The sequence below is a fragment of the Corythoichthys intestinalis genome, chromosome 10, assembly GCF_030265065.1.
Source record: "Corythoichthys intestinalis isolate RoL2023-P3 chromosome 10, ASM3026506v1, whole genome shotgun sequence".
NCBI classification, from domain to species: domain Eukaryota; kingdom Metazoa; phylum Chordata; class Actinopteri; order Syngnathiformes; family Syngnathidae; genus Corythoichthys; species Corythoichthys intestinalis.
In genome coordinates, this window is record NC_080404.1 from 18,627,838 (window position 1) to 18,648,592 (window position 20,755).

The following is a 20,755-nucleotide window of genomic DNA, read 5'->3' on the forward strand; positions in this document are numbered from 1 at the left end:
TGTGCAGCTTCCTAGCCGCCGACTGTGCAGCAGCAAGCCAGCGAGCGGCCGTCCTCAGCTCAGCGCCGATCATGTGCCAGCGCTTGTGTAAGGCTCAGGAAATGAGCCTCGTCCCACCGCTGCCGCTTCCCTCATCTTGACTGCGGCGTCGCGCGCGTTAAGTCGCTTTGTCTCCGCCGGCTTGAGCAGGTTTCAAAGCGGTCGCTTGCCTGCAAGCCGGCTCCTTCTCCACCATCTCTCATGGAGGCCCGGATGGAGGAGGCTCGGGACTCTTTCCCCCTGCCCACTCTCACGCCGGCCGTGCCCCCCTACGTGACCCTGGGTTTGACGGTGGTCTACAGCGCCTTCTACTCGCTGCTCTTCATTTTCATCTACGTCCAGCTCTGGTTGGTGCTGCGCTACCGGCATAAGCGCTTCAGCTACCAGACCGTGTTCCTGTTCCTGTGCCTGCTGTGGTCGGCCCTGCGCACGGTGCTCTTCTCATTCTACTTCAAGAACTTTGTGACGGCCAACACTTTGGGGCCTTTTGCGTTCTGGCTGCTCTACTGCTTCCCTGTGTGCCTGCAGTTCTTCACCCTCAGCCTCATGAACCTCTACTTTGCACAGGTGAGTGCAAACATCAAGCTGCCGTGCCAGTATAATGTGGGGGCAAAATTGCACTGTCATGCCCAAAGGTGTTTCTATTTTTTCCTTTTACTGTAGTTACAGTGGTATGAAAAAGTATCTGAACCTTTTGGAATTTCTCACATTTCTGCATAAAATCACCATCAAATTTGAGCGGATCTTTGTCAAAACCACACAGATGAAAAAACAGTGTCTGCTTTAACTAAAACCACCCAAACATTTATAGGTTTTCATATTTTAATGAAGATAGCATGCAAAAAATGACAGAAGGGGGAAAAATAGGTAAGCGAACCCTCTGCCAAGGCGACTAAAAGAGCAATTGAAACCTATTTTTACCAAACAATTTAAGTCAGACGTGTGTCCAATCACTGATGAGTGGTTTAAAGCTGCCCTGCCCACTATAAAACACACCTGTTAAGAATTGTCTTGTTGAGAAGCATTGTCTGATGTGCATCATGGCTCGGTCAAAAGAGCTGTCTGAAGACCTTCGATCAAGGATTGTTAATTTGTATAACGCTGGGAAAGGATACAAAACCATCTCTAAAAGTCTGGTTGTTCATCAATCAACAGTCAGAGAAGTTGTCTACAAATGGGGAGAGATTGGCACTGTTGCTTCTCTCCCAAGGAGTGGCCTTCCAACAAAGATGACGCCAAGAGTTTCGCGCGGAATACTCATAGAGGTAAAAAAGAACCCTAGAGTGTCTGCTAAAGACTTACAGAAATCACTGGCACGGTCGAATATCTATGTGCACTCATCAACAGGAAAAATGGAATAGCTCATCAACATCAACACCTCATCCCCACCGTGAAGCATGGGGAGGGAGCATCATGATTTGGGGCTGTTTTGCTACCTCAGGGCCTGGACAACTTACAATTATTAATGGAAGAATGAATTCATAAGTTTATTAGGATGTCCCTCTGTCAGACAGTTGAAGCTAAAAAGAGGATGGATGCTGCAACAAGGCAGTGATCCAAAACACAGAAGTAAATCAACTTCAGAAGGGTTTCAGAATACCAAAATACACATTCTGGAGTCAAAGTCCAGACTTGAATCCCATTGAGATGCTGTGGCATGACCTAAAGACAGCGATTCATGCCAGACAACCCAGGAATCTGACTGAACTACAGCAGTTTTGTAGAAAAGGATGGGCCAAGATTAGTCTCGATCGATGTGCCAGACTGATCTGCAGCTACAGGAAGCGTCTGGTTGAAGTTATTGCTGCCAAAAGAGGGGGACAAAATATTAAATGTGATGGTTCACTTACTTATATTTCCCCCTTCTGTCATTTTCATCTGTATGATTTTGACAAAGATCAGATCACATTTGATGGTGATTTTATGCAGAAATGTGAGAAATTCCAAAAAGTTCAGATACTTTTTCATGCCGCTGTACTTGATACAAGAGGAAAAGAATATGAAAATATGTGAAACATTTTCCCCTGTAAAGCCTATAAGGAGCCTTGAGAAAAATAATCTGAGATTCGAGTATTTTGAGATTTTTGCTTTGACTTGCGACCAAAATCTGAGTTACAAGACCTGGCCAGTGAACTCAACACACCTCACTCAAAGCACTAGTATGGAAAATAGTTAATAAAAAAGAGGGTTCCTACTAGTTTAAAGTTTACCGTCAAACTCTGTCCATCTACCTTAATGTTAACAAACAGTGAAAAACGCTTTCGATGAGATAATAGGTAGAATGCAGTTGCAGTGTTATAACGCTTCAACAAATGGATATTTGAACACAAAAGATGAGCATCACATGTATACATTTACAGACAGATATTCAATCTCCCTACGAAAAATGACAAATTTTACTGCAGCTGAACGAGGACTGCTGACCGGCTTCATGTATATCAGTATTTTACTGCTCACAGACAAAAAGTAGTAGTAGCAGCAACATTTCAAATGAATTTAAGCAACAATAAGAATATTGGGAAAGTCAATTTAAGTTCATTTTGTACACATACAGTCATGTGAAAAATAAGGACACCCAATGGAAGCCTGTGTGTTTTCTAACATATTTGGTCATATGGTTATTGAATATCAATTTTAACGATCTTGAGAGATTCAAGTAAAGGAACAATTAAAACTGGAAAAAAAAAAAAAAAAGATTATAACTTTCTGTAAAATGTAATTTTACATAAATGCGATTTCTGATGAGGAATAAATTACGACACCCCCACATTCAATCCCACTTAAAATGGCTAAAATCACACACAGGGATATCACATCAGGTGCACATGAATAGAACATCATTATCCAGTGTTTTGAAGGAGGCTTGCCATATTTAAACCTCACATTTAGTTTGGTGTGCCCACGATTGTTGAAGTGAGAGAAAACACCATGGTGAGATCAAAGGAGCTGTCTGAGGCCTTCAGAAAGAAGATTGTAGACGCTTATGATTCTCGTAAGGGATTTCAAAAGATCTCAAAAGAATATAAAATGACGCATTCCACTGTCTGGAAAATAGTGTACATTTTCCCCCCCACACTGGTAAAAAACTGACATTACTGTTTCTATTTTAATCAATTCATTAACAAGAGTCATCGTGCTGAAACAACACACTCCGTTTTAATCAATTTTTAGGGGTGATGGAATGACTCACTCCTCATCTGCTTACATAATTCGCAAATCAAACAATAGGTTCTCAAGCAGCAAACCGAGACTTATTATTAGCAGCAGTTGAAAATGTGTGTGGTATACAATTGGTTGCAGACTTCCTGTTTTGCATTTTTTTATATTGTTGCTGGAATTAAAGAAGCGAGCAGTTTTTTTTTTTTTTTTGCATCACGAGGCATTTTACAGTAAATCAGTTCCTCTTTCATGGCAGGTCGTGTTCAAGGCCAAGTCCAAATATGCACCGGAGCTCCTGAGATACAGGTAAGAAAATACTGTACTTTTTAAAGTAGGTTAGCAACAGTGTTGTTAATAACGGCGTTACAATATTACGGCGTTACTAACGGCGTTATTTTTTTCAGTAGTGGGTAATCTAATTAATTACTTTTCTCATCTTGGCAACGCCGTTACCGTTACTGAGGACGGAAAGGCATGCGTTACTATGCGTTACTATATTGGTCGAAAAGTCAGAGGGAGACGGACTCACCGAGACGACAGAGCAGAGCAGGAGTGGAGGCAAGAAAGTTGTGACGCCGAGCAAACGCGATGCTAGGTAGCTCCAATAATACATGTTGTAGCCGATAGCCTACAAACTACGCCCGCATGTTATGGTAGATATGGTACACATGGTAGATAACACATGTACTGTATATAGATATAACTAGATGCAAAATGACAGACATGGCACTAAATGCGTTACTAGACAGCCGCCATCTTAAAGCAGTAGACTTTTTAGGACGGCTCTGTTGTAGAGAACCTTCCTAGCGAACCTAAGTAACTTTTTATCTAAAATACTTCTAAATCGGCAAAATCTTGACTTGAATCTATCTTTAAATGATGAAACAGTTTTAAAACTTTCATATGTCGAAAGTAGAGAGAAGGGAACTAATGCAATAATGGGAGCAATTTTAACAACTTTTAACAGTTGATTCAGGGTAAAGGGTAAATTAGGGTAAAGAATTGGGCTCGGGCCATTGTACCAAAAACCTTCACAAAAAACTTAGTGTGGCCAATGCTTTTTTTTTTTTTTTTTTTTTGAGGAAAAAAAAAAGTAATTATCACCAATTACTTTGCCAAGTAACTGATTACTCTTACATTCATGTAATTGAGTTACTAACGCAATTACATTTTGGGAGAAGTAATTTGTAACTATAATTAATTACTTTTTTTCAGTAAGATTAACAACACTGGTTAGCAAGGGCATAGGTTTGCATAGGGACGGAAGGGACATCACACTACCAACTTTTCAGGATGCTCAAATTGTCCCCAACAACTTTTAAGCAACCTTATTTGCATTATATAATGACCAGTTATATAGATAATTTAGATTGTTTTACCAAATGTTGTAAGGATAGAATTGACCTTTGTGTTAAGTGATTTTTTTCATTATGTTCAGACTGACATTTACCCCTTTTCACTTGCTGAATGTGCCAGTCCATTTTTTCCCCCTCAAACGCACGTTTGATTAGCTGATTACTTGACCCCACCCACACATACACGCATTCACCCCCCCCCCCCCCCGACAGAAATACAACATGCCGCCTCCTCCACAGATGAGTGATATTAGAAGTTTTTTCCGCCAGCAGCAGCCACTAAGTAATGTAAAAACGTAAATGTTGTGTAGGTGGGGAACACACCCCAAATTTTGCTACTGAAAGTCCGATGAGTTAGCATAAAATTAATCCGTGCGAATTTCTTGAACTCGTGGAGGAAGCTGCTTTAAGAGATATATCCTCCTGGATGTTTTCTACTGTTAATGTTAATTAGACTGTAAAAAATGTAGTAAGCCAAGGTTCACCCCCCTTCTCCCCAGTTTTCATTTCTATTTTATGTGGTCTTAAAGCAGCAAAGGAGCTTTCATTTTTTGTCGAGTTTGGCTATGCTTGTGGACAAAAGCAGTAGTGTTTTCCTGAAGGAAGGTTCAATTTTTATTGATTTTTGTGATTCCCTGACTAAGAATTTTTTTTGTCATATTTAATTTATTTAAACAGACAATTTTGAGTGGTAATAACAGAAATGTTTTTTTTTTGTTTGTTTGTTTTTTTTTGCATTCTTGGACACTTAAGAGATGATTAACAAGTTTTTGTTTATTGTGTATGTCAATATGTGCATGTCAATATAATTTGTGCTCAAATAATGAAATTTAATTTTGCGAATAAAATCCAGACATTTATTCTGGATGTTTTCAAAATGTTTCTTCAGTAGTTTTTGAAAACGAAGGTTTGAATGGAACGGTGTATTACCTGAACCAATGCATATGCACTGCAAAAACCTACGTCTTTAAAACTGAGGGGGAAAAAACAACTTAAATTCCCTCGTTTTCAGTGTAAAACTCATACAAATAAGTGAAATTATCTGCCAGTGCTTCAAGTAAATTCTTCTCAGATTTCTGGAAATAAGAAAAATAGCTATCTGAAAATAAGCTTAACAGATTTATTTTAAGCAAAAAGTTTGGGTATTTAATACTGGTGCACGATAATTATTGGTCCGATAATTATCGGTCCAATAATAGGAATTATGACATCATCTTGATAAATCCAATAACATTTATAATAGGACCGGTAATATGTACTGTTCGGGCTTTAGTTTCTAGTATGGGAAATCAGTTGACCATTTGCGGGCCATTGCTCCCACCTGCTGGTCAGAATAATTCACTGCATCTATTTTTTTTGTTACAGTAGTTTGGTTCAATCACTTACACCTTGCAGTGTCTAGCGGGAACATTGACAGTCGTGAATGCTTTCTGTTACGTTTCCACCTCGGAAATATATAAGTATTTTATGTTTACTATAACATATGGATGTGCAATATATGTTTACTTCTGTGGTCAAGGGTCATATGTACAGAACTTCATAAGTTGTGTTATAGAAGCCAGCCAATGCTTTAGTAGCTCAAGCTAGTGTGCTATGCTATACATATAATAGTTGTGTATATAAGTTTATTGTGCAGTTTGTTGTATATTGAGTATTGAATATGTGTATTTTTCTGTTGTACTTTCACAATATTAAGACGAGTGTCTTCCCATAAAAGCAAGGAAAGACCAGGCCTTGTGGTTTATGGAAGTGCATTCATTCTTAGCTGGCTGTCGGGCAGTGCAGAAGTGAACCGCACTGTTTTGTTCATGTCATTATGAAAAATCTGATGAGATCAAAGGCAAGTCTATGTTGAATCCACCACTATTTTTTTTTTTAAACCTCCAGGTGTTCAAAAACTCAGGTTATACATTTAAAAAATTATATATTTATTATCGGTTATCGATATCGGTATCTGCTTTGAGGAGCAGGAAGTTATCGGTATCGGTTTCAAAAAAATGGATATCGTGCACCCCTAGTATTTAACCTTAAAAAAAACGTGTTTGTTTAGAAATGTTCTTAACTCAAGAATAGGTATTGTTCAAAACATTATTTGAAAGCATTTTTTCCTTGATTCAGGTGAAAAATGACCTACTTTTAGACGTATGGGCTTAATGAGAACAAATAGTAATATTTACTAAAAGTAGGGGTGCACGATATAATCTTTTTGAAACCGATACAGATATCGAGAATTTCCTGCTCCTCAAGGCCGATACCGATAAGATAACCGATAATATATATAGAATTTCTTAATGTATATTCACCTGAGTTTTTGAACACCTGTAGGTAAAACATACTAGTGCTGGATTCAGCATAGATTTGCCTTTGACCTCACTAGAATTTTCATGTTGACATAAACATTATAATAAACAAAAAAAAAGACAAGAGTTTTAACTTCAAATAAATATAATTTGAGTTAATCACAATCAATCAGTCAATATCTTTGGCGATGTGTTCCCCTGAAAAATGAGCACTGAACTAAAACATAAACCCAACACTTCTTGCGCTTTGCCAAGAGATAAAACATTTGGTGCTACAATAGAGGAGGCTTTTGCAGTCGTGCTCCATGAAACAACTTTCTTAACCTGGCAATTGAAGAACAGCAAGCCTATCAAGAACCAAAAGGCCGTCATGAACTTGTAAACCTAACACTGTAAAATGCAAACATTTGCTAATTGCCATTGTAAGGTTTATCACTCAATGATGGAAAAATACGACCTCTAGAACAGTAACAAAACTTTGTATACTGGCAAAACAGGAGTGGAAACAAACGCACACATCCCAATCTACCAACACCGTGCCAAAAATATAATATATATATATTCGGCCGATTAATAATGTTATTGGATTTTTTGGGATGATGTCATAATTCCTATTATCGGACCAATAATTATCGTCCACCTCTAACTAAAAGTAAGTGGAATAATCTGACGCATTAATCTGTTACCTAGACTCAAAAGAAGATGGAGAAAATTATTCGACTAGATTTACAAAAAAAAAAAAAATATCAGATTAACATGTTACACTGTAAATTTGCAGTATGAAAGTTAGTATAAATCAATACAGATTTATTTTGCGTTAACCATTTACTTTATCAATTAATTAGGTTCTTATTGGTAAGAAATATAGCCCTGACCGTGTTCACTCAATCTGTTTGGTGTTATTACTAGAGGTGTGCAAAATTTCCGATTCTTAGATTATTTGCGATTCGGCCGTGGAAGATTCGAGAACGATTCAGAAACATCCAAATTCCGATTATTGAAATATGCCAAGTAAAGCGGAAGTACAACACACTCAGCGCGCCGCACGGTCTTCGGGACGGAACGGAGCGAGAGTAGCTAAACATCATGCTTCTCATTACCCGGCCCCTCAGGTAATGCCAATGCTCAACTCACGGCTCTAGCTCAACTCATGCCACGAGATAAAAAAACACAACAACATACCTGACTGCTGCCGAAAAGCTGCTACAAAGTACAGCCACATAATGTTACGGTAGATATCATTTATATAGGACTAGATGCATTATAGATTTGGTAGCGTAAGCAGCATATCTACAAAAAGCTAGATGCGGGCGTTAGTTAGTAAACGGCCGCCATCTTAAAGCAGTACACTTCCCTGCAAGTCTGTTTTAGCGAACCTTCCAAGCAAACCTAATTAACTTTTTATCTAAAATACTCCTAAATCGGTAAAATATTGCCTCGAATCTATCTTTAAAATAGTTTTAAAACTTTCACATGTCGAAAGTAGACAAAAGGGAAATTATGGAATAACAGGAGCAATTTTAACAACTTTAACGGTTGATTCACAACATTAAATTAATTGAATGTAGTTTAAAGCTGCTGATACATAATGGGGACTGGAGTTTTTTTTATTTAATGTTATTTTTATATATTTGTTTACTGCTATATGCGAACTTGATACTGAAATAGTAGTTTGGTTTAGCCTGAGAGTATTTTGAACAATTTTGGAACTAATGTACAAAACTTAAAAAAAAAAAAAAAAAAAAAAAAAAAAAAAAAGGAGGGGGGCGCATCAACAATCGTTTTATAATCGAAACGGAGCCTCTGAATCGTAATCGTAATCGAATCGTTAGGTGCCCAAAGATTCCCAGCTCTAGTTATTACCGTATTGGCCCGAATATAAGACGGCCCTGATTATAAGACGACCCCCTCTTTTTCAAGACTCAAGTTTGAAAAAAGACTTTTTGAACACCAAATTAAAGCATGTTATTTTGCCTCATTCAAATCTTAATATCTGAACATTTAAATATGTAAACTAAAGTGCAATCACATTCGTAAATGAATGGTGTCTGGTTTTTGAAATGTAAATAAACCAATCTATTGTGATAAAACAACAAAATTGCAATAACTGCATTTACCATCAAAGTGAGGTCTAACTGTAACTGTAGTCTTGAAACAAATCTGAATAAGGAAAAACATAGCGATAAAAAATTGCAAACTGGTTAAACTTGATAGAAGCTGAGATCTGTTATGACTAGGGCTGTCAAACGATTAAAATTTTTAATCGAGTTAATTACAGCTTAAAAATTAATTAATCGTAATTAATCGCAATTAATCGCAATTCAAACCATCTATAAAATATGCCATATTTTTCTGTATATTATTGTTGGAATGGAAAGATAAGACACAAGATGGATATTTACATTCAACATACGGTACACAAGTACTGTATTTGTTTACAATAAATCAACAAGATGGCAATAACATTAACATTCTGTTAAAGTGATCCATGGATAGAAAGACTTGTAGTTGTTAAAGATGAATATTAGTATAGTATAGTATAGTATAGTTATAGAAATTTTATATTAAAACTCCTCTTAATGTTTTCGTTTTAATAAAATTTGTAAAATTTTCAATCCAAAAATAAACTAGTAGCCCGCCATTGTTGATGTCAATAACTACTTACACAATGGTAATGGATGCTGAAGCCAATAAAAGCAGTCGCACCCGAGCGCCAGCAGAGGGCGGAAAAACTCCATAAAACACAATTAACAAGTTGGCCTTTCACTATACTGACATTTAAATCTGTCTGAGCTGGGCTAGTGCGTTAATTGCGTCAAATATTTTAACGTGATTAATTTAAAAAATTAATTACCGCCCGTTAACGCGATAATTTTGACAGCCCTAGTTATGACAGAACATCGCTTCAATGATATCTGGCGCCATCTAGCGTCGTGAATGGGCATAATGTCTAGACCGCGAATATAAGATGACCCCCACTTTTTCAGTCTTATTTCAATGCAAAAAACACTGTCTTATATTCGGGTATGGTAATATCCAGTCCCCAGCAAAAAGTCTACATGCAGGTTATGCTGTTACAGTAAATAATACCTACCAATATTGAGACAAAACCTATGCTTTTGGAGTTTAGTGACAAATTTTATCGCCAAATTTAGCCCTTAAAACGAACTACCCTCTCCTATTCCAAACTATCAGCAGCACCAGTCAAAAGTAGCTAAAACAACAAAAGTGAATTGTTTGTGATTCTGTTTCTGCAGGCTGCCGCTCTACCTTGTCTTCCTTTTCATGAGCGTGCTGTTTTTAGCCGTCAACCTAGCATGCGCCATGCTAGTGAGGATGTCGTCTGCGGACGCCCGCACTGTGGTGCTGGTGAGAGTGGCCATCAACGACACCCTCTTCGTCCTGAGTGCCGTTTCGCTTTCGCTGTGTCTCTACAAGATGGCCAAAATGTCCCTGGCTAATATTTATCTGGAATCCAAGGTGGGTGGAAAGCCACAGAGGTTAAGAAGTTGGATTAGTTCTTGATTACATCTTTCCGTGCAGGGAACGTCAGTGTGCCAGGTGAGCGCTATAGGAGCCATCGTCATACTCCTGTACACATCTAGGGCTTGCTACAACTTGGTCGTCTTGGGACTCTCGAACAGTAGCATCAATTCCTTTGACTACGACTGGTATAACGTTTCTGACCAGGTAAGCTTCGAAATTTCTACTCATTTGTTTGAAATAGCAAGCTTCTTCACAGCACAAACAGGTTTCAGATAAATCAGTGTCACCCAAACCAAGTTAGGTTAGACTCACCAGTGATTCTAATCAGTGTTCTCGTCACTGATGACAAACTGGTTTTGTGGGAATATTTTGTAAAAAATTATAACATTCATTATAAACTGCCAAAAGCAACACTGAGCCCAATGCGGGCAAGCGGTGTAGAGGAAAAAAGGATAAATCAAGTAGGGCTGCAGCTATCGATTAATTTAGTAGTCGATTAATCGATGAACTAGTTAGTTTGAATAATCGAGTAATCGGATAAGGAACATGAAAAATTAAAATACCTGAGCTGGGCCTCAAACGGTATTTTTTTTTTTTTAAATGAGGATCTATGTACAACAAAAGAACAATTGGCTAACTTACATAGCAAAAGTCCGCTAGCATAAATGCTATAAAATGCTAACTTTAAAAAAAAAAATATATATATATATTTTTTTTTTTTACAGTGTTCTTAACAAATGGTTCAGATACATATCCCCCTCCCAAAAAACAGCTAAATATACCTATAAACTAAATTATTAATGCATTGTAAAAAACATTAGCTCAAACAAACAAAAAAAATAGCTTATGTTGGTCTTAACAGGGAGCAGCTGGATTCAGCCATGTGAAATGAGGCAGACTAGAGAGCAGTGTATCCACCCATATCAATAAAACTAAATGCAAACACTTTCAAAATAAACCATTACAACGCCACTTTATTTAAACGAATACTCGAAGCAGCAAAATTTAATTTGAATCTTTTTTTCTAATCGAATACTCGGGTTAATCGATTAGTCATTGCAGCACTACTAGCAACAATCATTTGCAACATTTTTGGGGATCAAATATTGTTCAGTGTAACAGTGTTCTTAACAAATGGTTAAGATACATACCCCCCCCCCCCCAAAAAAAACAGCTAAATATACCTATAAACTAAATTACGAATACATTGTAAAAAACATTAGCTCAAACAATAAAATTAGCTTATGTTGTTCTTAACAGGGAGCAGCTGGATTCAGCCATGTGAAATGAGGCCGACTAGAGAGCACTGTATCCACCCAAATCAATAAAACTAAATGCAAACACTTTCAAAATAAACCACTACAACGCCACTTTAATTAAACAAATACTCGAAGCAGCAAAATTTAATTCGAATCTTTTTTTCTAATCAAATACTCGAGTTAATCGATTAATCGTTGCGGCACTAAAATCAAGTAATCTAAACTGGGTGAATCTTCAAAATGACTTCCTGTGTTTTTGTATTTACTTTCAGGCAGATTTACAGTCCACTCTGGGCGACACAGGTTACATCGTCTTTGGAGTGATTTTGTTCGTATGGGAGCTGCTCCCTACCTCTCTCGTCGTTTTTTTCTTCAGAGTCCGCCAGCCCAACCTGGACAGGGTGAGTCATCAACAGGCATGTACTTCCTTTTTTGATATTTCAGGCATTAAGTCATTCACCAAAAAGCAGATGCAACTTGTGTAATACTGAAAGTTTAATCCTGAGAAGAAAAGGAAGTTGGAGTTCAACTTAAGTCAGTGTGACGTTCACTGGGTAATGATTCCGTGAAGTAACAAAAAAAAAGCAAGATATGGAAATGTGTTGTCTACTTGTCTTTCAGACCAGCTCGGGCCTTCCGGGTCACGTCTTCTCCTCTAGGGCTTACTTCTTCGACAACCCTCGACGTTACGACAGTGACGATGACCTAGCTTGGAGTGTGATGCCTCAGAACATCCAAGCCAGGTAAAACAGTCAAAATTGGAGGATATCTAAGGTTTCAAAATTCTTGAAAAATAAGTCCTCACTTTTCAGAGATTCATATTCATCAATAATGGGAACTGTCATAAATTCTTGATTAGCTCATCATACAGATCTGATAGATTTATTTGAGATCTACAACAGTGTTTTTCAACCTTTTTTTTAACCACGGCACACTTTTCTCATGAAAAAAATCACTAGGCACGCCACCAGCAAAAAAATGTATTAATTTCTGTAGACAACATTAACATTATAAAGTCGTGTATTGAATAGGAATTGAACAAACACAAAGAAAAACGTATAATAATTTTTACTAGGGCTGCAGCTATCAATTACTTTAGTAGTCGATTAATCGATGAAGTAGTTAGTTTGAATAATCGAGTAATCGGATAAGGAACATAAAAAATTGAAATACCTGAGCTGAGCCTCAAACGGTATAAAAAAATAAATAAATGAGAATCTAAGTACAACAAAACAACAATTGGCTAACTTGAAAAGCAAAAGTCCGCTAGCTTAAATACTATAAAATGCTAACATTTTTTTTTAAACGACGCTTTTCACAAATGATTCAAACACATATTCCTACAAAAAACAGCTCAATATGCCTGTAAACTAAATTACGAATGCATCAAAAAAACATTAGCGCAAACAAAGACTTAGCTTATGTTGATCTTAACAGGGAGCAGCTGGATTCAGCCATGTGAAATGAGTTATGGCACTGTTGGCACTAGAGGGCAATCGATTAATCGTTGCAGCACTAATTTTTACACACTCAGTGTGACACCTGGATCCCCGTTGAAAGTTAATCCCGCTATGTTCAGTTCTTCTTTACATTTTAGCACAAATCCCAATGAAAGATAGGTGTTGTTTATAGCTTTACACAAGAGAACAAATGGTCTTCGCTCCCTTTTAATCGGATTTCAATGAATTTTGTCCAATTCTGATTTAGCATCTCTCCTTTATAAAAACCTTCACCATCGTTGTCACCATTATAGTTTTGCAAGCTAGCCGCAGGTCGCTCGCCCCAATGCTACTCTTACGCATCACTTAACAAAATAATTAATTATCTATTGACACCTTACTGATATGGAAGAGTATTGCATGATTACCGACCATTGGACAGCACACTCAACAACGGCATATTTGAGGATTCAATTTCCCAAAACATTTTTATAAATCAAGTAGGTGGAAATGCATGATTTTCCATGGCACACCAGACACTACGCCACGGTACACTAGTGTGCACGGCACAGTGGTTGAAAAACACTGATCTACAGTACTTGGTAGGGATGTCCCGATTGCATATTTTTGCACCCGAGTCCGAGTCACCTGATTTTGAGAATCTGCCGATTCTGTGTCCATATCTGAGAACGGGAAAAAAAGTGTTGTTCAAAAACATTTAAAGAACGCTGTTCCGCCTTCATAATGTGAATTATTTTTAAACAAGAATAACTTATGTTTGTCTTTATTAAATGCTTCATTGAGTGAGTTCACTCAAATCCGTTCACGATGCTGAGAACAGCCTCTCCCCTACTCAATGAGTTGCCACAGCACAGTACCGTGTGTGTAACAAGCGGAACGATGATTCACAGATTGACAGCCTCTGCTGGTAGAGCGACCAAGCTTCTTTGGTAAGAAAGCTACAAACCTGTCAATCACTGATAACTTTAGCTACCAAACTCCGGTGCACTGATGACCAAGAAAAGCAGCAGGAGGGAGAGTGAGAGGCTGCACAAGCATGAAGCAGAAAAACATTTTTAAAAAAATTGAAAACCCTATCTTTTTCAGTATCGGCCTGATTTACGATCACGTGATCAGATCTTGGTAAAGTGATATCAGCCAGTAAAACATTTTAAAATGAAATCGGATAATCTCGACATCGGTTTTAATGATTGGTTTTGGGCAAATATGCGATTTGCCTTCAAAGTGAATGTAGAAACTTTCTGCCTTTGTACAATGGCTGGTCACAACTTGACATAGCAGTTATGCTTATTTACCATTAGATGTCTCCCATCTACTATGCTTGGAATTTGTTATGTCACGGTTCAGAAGATCTTGGGAGATTGATTTCAGTTTACAATAAAGTTATTGTACTTATTTTAATCGAAAACTTATTGCCAGATGGTTTTCGTATGCCAACCTGTCACCTCGTTCACTGTACTGAAGCAGCGTGCCGTTGTTATTTTGAGCCAGAAGCACTGTGGGAGCCATATGTGGTATGGAAGTGCTTTTTTGGCACTTGCACTTGATCCAAAACACTGATGTTTGCACTATTTCGATATCAACAATAAATATAGTGGTGGTATATAGGCACTTTTTCAGTATCGTATATTTGGAGTTTGACAATATCGGGATATCGGTTAAAAAGTCATTATTGAACAACTGTAGTTATTACCACAGTAACAGGGTTGCAAAGACGTACTAATATTAGCTTTTTCCCCCTCAGGAGTAGAAGCTAGCTGTTTAGCTAGCTGTTACGGCGGACCAAGAGGACCAACTCATTAATCTAAATAAATCAATAAAATAATATGTGACACGGTGGACGATTGCTTCACACATTCGCCTCACAGTTCTGAGATCAAGGATTCCATCCCAGGCTCTGGTCTTCCTGTGTGGAGTTTGCATGTTCTCCCCATGCCTGCATGGGTTTTACTATAGTTTGTCCCACATTCCAAAAATATGCATAGTAGGCTGATTAAATACTCCAAATTGTCCCTAGGTATGAGTGTGTGCGTGAATGGTTGTTTGTCTTTGTGCCCTGCGATTGACTGGCAACAAATTCAGGGTGTACCTGGGTGCGCCTACTACCTACAGTGTATCACAAAAGTGAGTACACCCCTTGCATTTCTGCAGATATTTAAGTATATCTTTTCATGGGACAACAATGACAAAAAGACACTTTGACACAATGAAAAGTAGTCTGTGTACAGCTTATATAATAGAGTTAATTTATTTTCCCCTCAAAATAACTCAGAATATAGCCATTAATATACGTATATAAACCCCTGGCAACAAATGTGAGTACACCCCTTTGAAAAAACGTACATCCCTAAATGTCCAAATTAAGTACTGCTTGTCATTTTCCCTCCAAAATGTCATGTGACTCTGTGTAGGAGTGCTGTCAGCATTGCTGCAGATAGAGGAGGTGGGGGGTCAGCCTGTTAGTGCTCAGACCATACACCGCACTCTACATCAAACTGGTGTGCATGGCTGTCACCCCAGGAGGAAGCCTCTTCTGAAGACGGTACACAAGAAAGCCCGCAAACAGTTTGCTGAAGACATGTCAACAAGGCACATGGATTACTGGAACCATATCCTATGGTCTGATGAGACGGGCGGGCACACAGACTACCGGTACTTTTCATTGTGTCAAAGTGTCATTTTGTCAGTGTTGTCCCATGAAATAATATCTGCAGAAATGCGAGGGGTGTACTCACTTTTGTGATACGCTGTATGAACTAATGTTGCTTTCATGTCAAATTTGCTGGGTGGCGGCTTATAGTCATGTGTGCCTTGTAGTCTGAAAATGACAGTACTGTTTTTGGTCAATGGCGTAAGTCAGAAAAACAGCATTTTAGCAGCTATTACAGGCTTTTTTTTTTTTTTTTAATTAAAAAAAATAATTTCACACAATCTTTTACTTAGTTTTGGCCTCAGGAGATTTAAATAGACTCACAAACAAGTTTTTGTATTTAGAAGGTGGATTATTTAAAATTTAAAGGGTGGGATGTAAAATGTCCTCAAATTCTGGAATGGCTCAATAATGACGGCATCCCTTTGCGTTTATAGTTTGGCTGCAGACAGTTACGATTGGGGGAGCCAGAGCAACAGCATCAGTGCGTACGTCGGAGGGGACGACATTTACCACCTGCCACCTCCTCCGGAGGAGCTCAGCCATTACTGAGAAGAGGCCACAATGACTTTTTTTTAATTCCAAATGTTTTTGCACTTTTATTACCCTTTTGAAGCACACTGGACTCGATACATTCACAATGGTTCCGGAAAGGAATTCCGAAACATGCCAGTATTTGAAGGACTACTGACGGGAAGATGATTTGCACAATTTATGTACATTGAGGGCCCAACTGTACTGCTCATTTGTTACGTATATATTGATATCTGACCCTTTTCTTGAGCTATTGTTTGTACACTGTGTCATTATGGATGTGTTTTCATACATAATTGTTAATATACAATAGATTACATATTAGCCAGATATTGTAGTAAATTTTTTTTTTTTTTAAACCACACTTAATTTTTGTGCGAAATGGACTAATGCGTATATTTTCTGTGCATGCAATTATACAGGTGCATCCCAATACATTGAGTACCACATGAGTTATTTTTTCATTTAGTTATAAAATTGAAGATTTTAAAAATGAAATAAGTATTTAAAAACAAATATTTTAAATTCATAAATTTTCATGAATTCCTGCTCTTAAATTACATGCCAACATACCTGAACCAGTAGCTACTAATAGAGTCCATTGCTTTACCTAGTTTGTTCAAGTCATAACTGGCCACGGGTAAAAAAATAAAAATAAAAAAAGACTGGTGAGCACATGATACATGCATATACATATTGAGAAAAATAGTTGCATTGGGTGTAAAATATGCTATGGCAGAGAATACTGTTGATTGCATACACAATTTTAAGTGAGATTGTTTTCTAGGCTGGGGTTGGGACGCCACCCCAGGTAGTAAAACCTTATATTGACCACCACAAAGGTGATTTAAAAAAATTAAATTAAAATAAAAATAATAAAAAATAAAAAAAAAGGGGGGGGGGGTTCCTTCCACCACATTCCCATGTACGGAGATGCACCTGTACACACATGCGCCACACTTTCATAGTGTAACAATATACAGTTAAAAAAATATTCAATGCTGTGTTTTGATTAGCATTGTGAGAGGTATTAATTTGACATTATTTTAGTTTGCACTGATGTAAACGGATCTCACCAAGCTGTCTCTTTTTTCAGCTTAACTTTTGGAAACACTTCAGTGTAATCACAGTGGTTCCGCACCACTGCTACAATCCAGTACATCAAGTTTACGATAGCTCACCATGTTTTGATAGAGTGTAGTGACCTGGGCGGATCAAAAAGAGCAATGGGTCATATTTGCTTTGTAAATCCACTCATTTTAATGAAACTATTAATCATTAGGCTGACGACCAAAATATATAGATATGTATACAAATTGTACCTGCAAATTTGTGTTAAACACGGAAAACAATAAAATACTATCTGGTTATTTATTGAAGACATTTTCTGACTGCTGATTTGTCATCAAATTAAGGCAACACTAAAACAAATTGTCTCAGTATTAGGTTCCTTTCGTTATACAAAAGGGGGTCCCTACTCAATATACAATACAGCAGCAGTAATATAGTCATTTGCCTAATTTGTGACATTGTTAGTAATTTAATTTCCATTACATGGAGCTGAATGAGTTAAGGTCCATTGGGAGAAGTACTGTATATCAAAATAGTGCTACACCATTAACATCCCCAAGGGGGCAGCATCAGCTAAACGCGCTGGTAGTGAGAGTGACTCCAATCAGTGGGTGTGTGAATTCAAATTGGACAAGAAATTCAAACTAAGAATTGCGGTTCTGTCAGAACAAATGTGTTTTTAATCCATCTCATCCTTCCTCGTTTCAAACTCAAACACATTTTCCAAACCGTCGCACAAAAAAAAAAAATTCCACGTGAAAAGCATAACGCATTGAGGTTGTGCAGAACGCTGTACCTTTAGGGAATTCACCAAGAGATGAAAATGTTTCCTGTGAGTTGTGTGAAAACTGTCAATTGAGGCGTCAATGTTCACCTTTGAAAACACGGTGCACTGGAAAAGCCAAGTAAAAAAACACACCATCCCTTTCAGAACAATATCAATGACATTCAAGAACTGTTGAGTTGTCAAGGTTGCCTGAATAGAACACACTTGACTGCATATGCTTGTTTTTCTTCCGAAAAACATCCACGAGCCACTTTTCCCTGCTTCATGTAAAACACGCACATGCTCTTTTAGGGCAACATTTTGGGGACAGAGCACTTATTGGCTGCCTGGTGCGGACGCCGGCTTCGCACTAGCTGGGATCAGATGGCTTGCCGAGTTCAACCTTTACTCCTTTTTCTCCTGCACCTGGACACACACACACAGCAAAAAAGCAACATGCTTAAACCAAGTGTTCCCACAGTCCATGTGGATAAATCAACGAAGTCTTTAGACGAACACGCAGAAGACAAACAGGTCTTTAGCGCGTGTCCGATCCTACCTGTTGAGTACTTTTCTTTCGCTCTAGCTCGTTCATCTGCATCAAAATACCACACGGTGATGGCATACCTGCAGAGACAGAATTAAAGCGCTGACTCACGCTCCAAGTGATGCTGTGTACGTGCAATAACCCACACACTTAGTCCACGTGGCCCAACTCCAGTTAACTTGGGAGATTTTGCACGATTCTCAAGATACAACTTGGCAAGATTGTTGCGGAGCTTGCGGGCAAAGCGTTGCAACACCTGCTCACTGGGTTTCACGACTTGAGGCTTGATGACATTTAGTTATCTAGAGATTTACGGCCCGCTAGGCTTCTCTTTACTTGACTTTAGGAGTGGGGGTTTATATAGCTGCTGCAGCAAATGCTATGTATAAATAAAACTCAAACATCAGACAATATAGCAATGCGATTTAAAAACTAAGTAACTAGGGATGTCCCGATCACACATTTTTGCACCCGAGTCAGAGTCACCTAATTTTGAGAATCTGCCGATACCCAGTCCCAATTTTTAAACATGTTACTGTCCCTCCGTGCCGCCTTCATAATGTGAATTATTTTTAAACAACAGTAACGTAGAAAAATGATTGTTGTTACGAAATGCTTCATTAAGGAAGTACACTCAAATCCGCTCACGCTGCTGAGAACAGCTGCTCACTTACACACACACAATGAGTTGCCACAGCAAAACTACCGCTAGGGTATGACAAGCTAAACGATGAATGACGCATTTGGCGCCTTTGAAGGTAGCGCTCCCAAGCTCTGGCAAAATCAAAGCTTCAATCCCTTTCCATCATCGTTAACTTCAACAAGCAAACTCCAATGCACTTCTGACCAAGAAAAGCAGCAGGAGGGAGAGTATGAAGCAGAAAAACAAATATATTTTTAAATTAAAAACCCGATCCTTTACACCCAATTCCGGTCCTCTTAAAAAAAAAAAAAAATCGGCGCAATCGGCCTGATTTCCCATGAGGAAAAACCTTGCTCTCAAATTACATCAAGTCTTAAAATTGTTCAATGTGACATATTGCTCCTTTGAAGCATTCGTGCTATAACGCTGCACTTAGTCTTGTACTGTGCTCTGTAGTGGTTATCACATGTTAATATTGATCAGACAACACGTATACAAGTGTACCTTGGGCTTTGACATTGTGGATTGTTTCATATCTTTATTTCCATAGTGCAAATAGTGGTTATCAATAACCGCTGGGAGTAATGATCACATCTACTATTCAACATCCAAATGAGCGCACCTTGGGCTTTAACTGTAGATTATTAGGAATTCTTTTACTTACAAGCTTGAGCATTATCAGTAATAGCTGACAGGAAAATCAATAGCATTGACCAAATGTCACGTACACAAGGGCACCTTGGGCTTTGACTTTGTGGATTATTTCAAGTCCTTCTGTTCAGATACAAGGATTTCATAAATACGACTGGATTATTTGACATACAGCGGTACCGCTACATACGAAGTTAATTCATTCCAGGACCTTGTTTGTAAGTCGAAATGGTCGTATGTACAGCAGGATTTTCCCATAAAATACATTATAATTCCATTAATTCGTTCTACAGCCCGAAAATCTACACTAAATCCGGAATAAATGCTGCTGGTACTATTGCAAATAGTAATTACACGGAGCCAAACAAATAAATTATGAATAAAAATCAGAATAATAATATAATAAATAATTAATAGTAATAATACTTGTAGTAATTTAACGAATTGGGTTCTAATGTGGCGGATGTGCTTTGCGTAGTGTACCTGAACGCACCGCGTGGCTGACAGAGTGAGAGATGACTTTTTACTTTCACTTTTCATGTGCATTACAGCTGGGAATCTTTGGGCACCTAACGATTCGATTACGATTTAGAAGCTCCGAATCAATTATAAAACGATTATTGATGCACCCCCCTCCTTTTTTTTTTTTTTTTTTTTTAAATGTTTTGTACATTAGTTCCAAAATTGTTCAAAAATCCTCTCAGGCTAAACCAAACTACTATTTCAGTATCAAGTTAACATATAACAGTAAACAAATATACAAAAATAACAGTAAATAAAAAAACTCCAGTCCCCATTCTGTATCAGCAGCTTTAAACTACATTCAATTAATTTA

General features: G+C 37.9%; 2 protein-coding genes across 3 annotated transcripts in view; one reads left to right on the plus strand and one right to left on the minus strand.

Annotated features, from left to right (window-relative positions):
• gpr137ba (G protein-coupled receptor 137Ba) lies at positions 1-18,903 on the plus strand. Of its 2 annotated transcripts, XR_009064613.1 has the most exons (8): positions 1-606; positions 3,455-3,504; positions 10,111-10,333; positions 10,397-10,543; positions 11,871-11,999; positions 12,220-12,341; positions 15,470-15,710; positions 16,146-18,903. XR_009064613.1 is itself a non-coding variant. In XM_057848185.1 (7 exons), exons 1-7 carry the CDS (start codon positions 241-243, stop codon positions 16,258-16,260), a joined length of 1,152 nt encoding a protein of 383 aa, XP_057704168.1. In that variant the 5' UTR covers positions 5-240; the 3' UTR covers positions 16,261-18,897. The 2 variants fall into 2 exon arrangements, 1 of the variants encoding a protein (XP_057704168.1); XM_057848185.1 differs by lacking the exon at positions 15,470-15,710 and having other exon boundaries at positions 5-606; positions 16,146-18,897.
• egln1a (egl-9 family hypoxia-inducible factor 1a) overlaps positions 16,278-20,755 on the minus strand; it is a 26,433-nt gene continuing 21,955 nt past the window's right edge. Inside the window, exons 4-5 of the mRNA XM_057848187.1 lie at positions 18,639-18,706; positions 16,278-18,505 (exon numbers count right to left, since the gene is read on the minus strand). Coding sequence (XP_057704170.1) covers positions 18,450-18,505; positions 18,639-18,706 — 124 coding nt within the window. The 3' untranslated portion in view covers positions 16,278-18,449. The remainder of the gene's footprint in view (positions 18,506-18,638; positions 18,707-20,755) is intronic.